This window comes from Panulirus ornatus, chromosome 10 (assembly GCF_036320965.1).
Source record: "Panulirus ornatus isolate Po-2019 chromosome 10, ASM3632096v1, whole genome shotgun sequence".
Lineage (NCBI taxonomy): Eukaryota > Metazoa > Arthropoda > Malacostraca > Decapoda > Palinuridae > Panulirus > Panulirus ornatus.
In genome coordinates this window covers 38,124,651-38,129,843 of record NC_092233.1, presented here as the reverse complement: position 1 = coordinate 38,129,843, position 5,193 = coordinate 38,124,651, and the positions used below count along the sequence as shown (strand labels likewise).

General features: G+C 43.9%; 1 protein-coding gene across 1 annotated transcript; it reads left to right on the top strand.

Annotated features, from left to right (window-relative positions):
* The first annotated feature begins 2,268 nt into the window (after nucleotides 1-2,268).
* Nucleotides 2,269-4,748, top strand: LOC139750671 (uncharacterized). The gene is made up of 2 exons (XM_071665346.1): nucleotides 2,269-2,375; nucleotides 4,091-4,748. The coding sequence occupies exons 1-2, from the start codon at nucleotides 2,361-2,363 to the stop codon at nucleotides 4,394-4,396; spliced, it is 321 nt and encodes a 106-aa protein (XP_071521447.1). The 5' UTR covers nucleotides 2,269-2,360; the 3' UTR covers nucleotides 4,397-4,748.
* Nucleotides 4,749-5,193: the final 445 nt, after the last annotated feature.

Genomic DNA, 5,193 nt, shown 5'->3' with positions numbered 1-5,193 from the left:
AACTACCTACTTACCACCTATCTACCTACCTACCTACTTACCACCTATCTGCCTACCTACCTACTTACCCACCTACCTACCTACCTACCTACTTACTTACCACCTACCTACCTACCTACCTACCTACCTACCTACCTACCCACCTACCTACCTACCTACCTACCTACCTACCTACCGACCTACCTAACCACCTACCTACCTACCTACCTACCTACCCGCCTATCTACCCACCTACCTACCTACATACCTCCCTCCCTACCTACCTACCTACCTACCCACCTACCTACCCACTTACCTACCAACCTACCTGCCTATCTACCTACTTACGTCCTATCTACCTACCTACCCACCTACCTACTTACCCACCTACCTACCTACCTACCTACCTACCTACCTACCTACCTACCTACTTACCCACCTACCTACCTACCTACTTACCCACCTACTTACCTACCTACTTACCCACATACATACCTACCTACCTACTTACCCACCTACCTACCTACCTACCTACCTACCTACCTACCTACTTATGCACCTACCTACCTACTTACCCACCTACCTACCTACTTACCCACCTACTTACCTACCTACCCATCTACCTACCTAACGACCTACTTAGCCACCTACCAACCTACCTGCATACCTCCCTACCTACCTACCTACCTACCTACCCACCTACCTATCACCTACCTACCCACTTACCTACCAACCTACCTACCTAGCTACCTACTTACCACCTATCTACCTACCTACCTACCTACCTACCTACCTACTTACCCACCTACCTACCTACCTACCTACTTACCCACCTACCTACCTACCTACCTACTTATCCACCTACCTACCTACCTACCTATCTACCTACCTACCTACCCACCCACCTGCTTACCTACTTGCCCACCTACCTACTTATATACCTACCTACCTACTTAGCCACCTACCAACCTACCTACACAGCTCTCACTACACCTCTGACGCACTACGCTTCACTTTCAGGGACTTTCACTATCACTGGCTGTCATTCACGCTCCCTCATTCACACTCATCCACCTTTATTTTGATCTTCATTCATACTTTTCTCTTCACACACACACACACACACACACACACACACACACACACACACACACACACACACACACATTATTTGAATTTTATGCTGTTCCTGAATGTCCAGGAAATAATGTAAATATTAAAATGGTTGATAAAAACATTTTACCAATACTACACGTTACTAGATATTGTCTCGATGTATACATGATCGAAATCTGAGCGAACGCTTCCCTAGAAAACATTTTCTGAATGCGCTCTTCGTTTTCTAGTATCCTTCCTCTCTACTCCCAACTTTGTCATTGGTTATCTTATTGTATAACTATAGAATTAATCTGAATTATAAATGAATCAAACGGTAATTATCATCGTTTGTCCCGTCCTCGATGAAAAGAAAAATCAGGAAATGACAGACACATTGGCATTCCTCAGAACTAACCATAGACCCTACAATGAAAAATAATCAGACTAATGAAAGAATATAAACACTGACGACTACAGCCTTCTGAAACAAGACCCAAGTAATGAGGACTAGAAAAATTATATGACATATTCGTTAGCGGTACGATACACTATCTCCTACCGGTGTGGAAGCCAGGCAAGAAGCCTGGCATTGCTTTTAGATTTTCCATATGCAAGGAGCACATATGGAAGTATACCAAAAGTTCAATAAAGATGATTTCTGCATAATGGCGGGTGTAAGTGTGGAGGGTGAGGTTTTGCAACCCTAGGCTAATTCTTCACGTGCAACGATTTTCTCCGCCACAACTTGACACGACTGGTGGTGTTGCCAGATGCCCGACTCCTCACAGACATCGCAGTTTTCTGCCAGTTTAGTTAAGATATTCATCATGTTACCGTCATGATCTGCCAAGATGAACATCGTTCTTATAAGTTTGCCATCTGTGTGATGGTATAGCTGTGTGTAGCATACGTCACATATAGGTCAAAACAACTATCATTGGTTGGCATCTTCAGCCTCACCTCAGACTGGGCAACTTCAAAGGAAATCAGCATTTGTGTGTGTGTGTGTGTGTGTGTGTGTCATAATTGATAATAATCACGGAATATGAGAGTTGTATATACAAGTAGATTTCAGGAGCATAATTCATATGGAAAGATCCGGTTCCTGATGAAACAGAAGGGCCAGATATTGTTTCTAATGATCGAAAGTGATGATGATGCCAACACCTTGCAGGAGGAGGGAAACTCGTGACGTCATGCAACTGGTTTCACTTGGGAGTATATAAAGCGGGTGACCACCTGACGCACCAGATTCCAGACGCTTCGCTACAAACATCAACACAATGGCTCTCAAAATGGTGAGTCCTGTTAGAAAAGTTATCGTTTATCTGGTGAAATATTCCTTGTTATAAGCTATAATATCAGCAGCGTTCCTTACGAAGAGCTCAGTCCAAGAATTCAATAGACACACGACTGAGCGGTCCTTTCTTAAAGGAAAGCACGAATTTGGGGTTCACGAAAATAGACAATATGGATGCTCAGTGCAAAACTCATTTCTTACATAGAGTTTCACGCAACACTACAGCTCATCTTTTGTGATAAATATCAACGATTCTTACGTAAACATTATTGTGTAAGATTCCCTCTGGTTACATTTTCATGTTTGATTTCAATTACAATGTCAGATATATTCGTAATCTAATACATTCAATATATAGTGTAATTCATACCGAGTATTACTTAAGGAAAAGGGGAAAAGCCTATACTTGTTCTGTATTAATCATACTTTACAGAAATATTATTGAAAAGATAACTTATATTAAGTAGAAAGTTATCATTTCTCTCTTATCAACATCTGATATTGCTGAGGATGTGTTCATGTTGATATTGCTGAGGATGTGTTCATGTTGATATTGCTGAGGATGTGTTCATGTTGATATTGCTGACGATGTGTTCATGTTGATATTGCTGAGGATGTGTTCATGTTGATATTGCTGATGATGTGTTCATGTTGATATTGCTGAGGATGTGTTCATGTTGATATTGCTGAGATGGTCATGTTGTATTGCTGAGGATGTGTTCATGTTGATATTGCTGAGATGTGTTCATGTTGATATTGCTGAGGATGTGTTCATGTTGATATTGCTGAGGATGTGTTCATGTTGATATTGCTGAGGATGTGTTCATGTTGATATTGCTGAGGATGTGTTCATGTTGATATTGCTGAGGATGTGTTCATGTTGATATTGCTGAGGATGTGTTCATGTTGATATTGCTGAGGATGTGTTCATGTTGATATTGCTGAGGATGTGTTCATGTGAGACAAGGTCATGACTGACAATTATCGTGTGATAGCATCACTGTCATCACAGATGAAGACTTACGTCACTGTGCTCCAGTGATGGTCACTCAAGCGAAGCAAATTCTAAAAATCAGTCACTGCAAAAATTAAGTTCCATCTGCGTTCTCAGCCCGTCTCTAACTATACAACGCACACACTTACGTCAGCCTTGCTAGATACCCCAGCTAAACACTCACAACCCAAGACATTATTGCATAACACAATAAAAAGCCGTAAAACTACACAACATGACTCAAAACAAATAACAGTGGTAGCCAGTGAACTCTCAAACAAGAATAACTATATAATTGGCCATCCACACAAGGATGATTCATAAACCAATACTAACCTTCACTACTGCTTACCAAGCTACTGGCTAACCTAACCTAACCCGAGGGATCTGATCTTCACTGTCGTTGGCCAGTTTGCTGGTCAGGCAAGCCGATCCTACAGATGTCATTCCTCCACCAGAAAGTGTGTCTGTATGTACTTATTCTACCTACTGCCCGACCACATAGGCTGCTTCTGAATTTGTTCTTACTCAATTTTCTTGGAATGATTTTTATGTTAAGCTTGTGATTGTGATCTTAGTGTCATTATATATAGACAATAATTTGTATTAGTGATCGATAAGTGTTGCCATCTGTTTATGACTAGTATAACTATTGTTATCGTCATCAGGTGCTGCCCTCTGTTGGCCACTGGCGTAATTATTGGTCTTATTGTTTACAGATGCTGTTGCTGGTGGCTCTGGCTATGGTGGCAGAGGCTCGGCCGCGGTACATAGCCATCCCCGTGGAGGCCGTGAGGCTAGTACGGCAGGTACGGTCGGTACCAGTGTACCCCCAGGTGCAGGAGCACGCTGACGGTGGCGAGGCTCTCCTGTCCGATGGTTCTAATGTCTACGAGCGTCAGTCTGTAGGAGGCTACAGCAGCAACGACCACGTAGACTACGGCGCTTACACCGGCGGCTACGGCGCCTTCGGCTGGTACTCCGACCACCCGGTGTGTGTCAACTGTGGGTACGGCTACCATTAGGTGGACTCCTGCCCCTGTCGGGTCGTGCACTATAAGGGGCGCCCCTTCTCACAGGTGACGACCCAGATCCACAAAAAGCAGGTCATAGTCAGACGATGACCCGGTCACGTCTCAGGTTACAGCCCACTTCCCATCAGGCACCTGCAGCTCGCCCTGCACACTGCCATCGCCTCCTTCAGACGGGCTTTTCAGGGGTAGGAGGACCCCGGCGCCCCACCCCAGGTCCGGCAGGGCTGGTTGTCACCGTCTGACCCACACCAACAAGTCTAGTCCACGTTATGTTGTATTTGTTATTGTGCATCTTGATGCCTTAGTACCTATCAACTAAATTAATAAAGTATTTTTCGTAAAATATATCTTATTTCTCCTTCTAGCCTTCCATTGCCGTGATCAACACGTCGCCACCTGTATACTACATCGCCCCAATCACTCTATCCCAGGCAAGCCTTTCACCCTCTTGCATGTTCAACTCACGACTAAACAGAAATTTACTCCCTCCATCCTTCCACCTCCGACTTGGTCACCCCGTTCTCCTTGTTCCATCCATTTCTAACATACATCTTTGTCAACCTCTCCTCACACATCTTCTCTATATGACCGAACCATTTCGTTGCAGACCTAAGCATTCTCAATCCTACCCCTCTTATTACTACACCTTTCCCATACCCCGTCATTCCGGCTACATCTTTGTCAACCTCTCCTCACACATCTTCTCTATATGACCGAACCATTTCGTTGCAGACCTAAGCATTCTCAATCCTACCCCTCTTATTACTACACCTTCCCATACCCCGTCA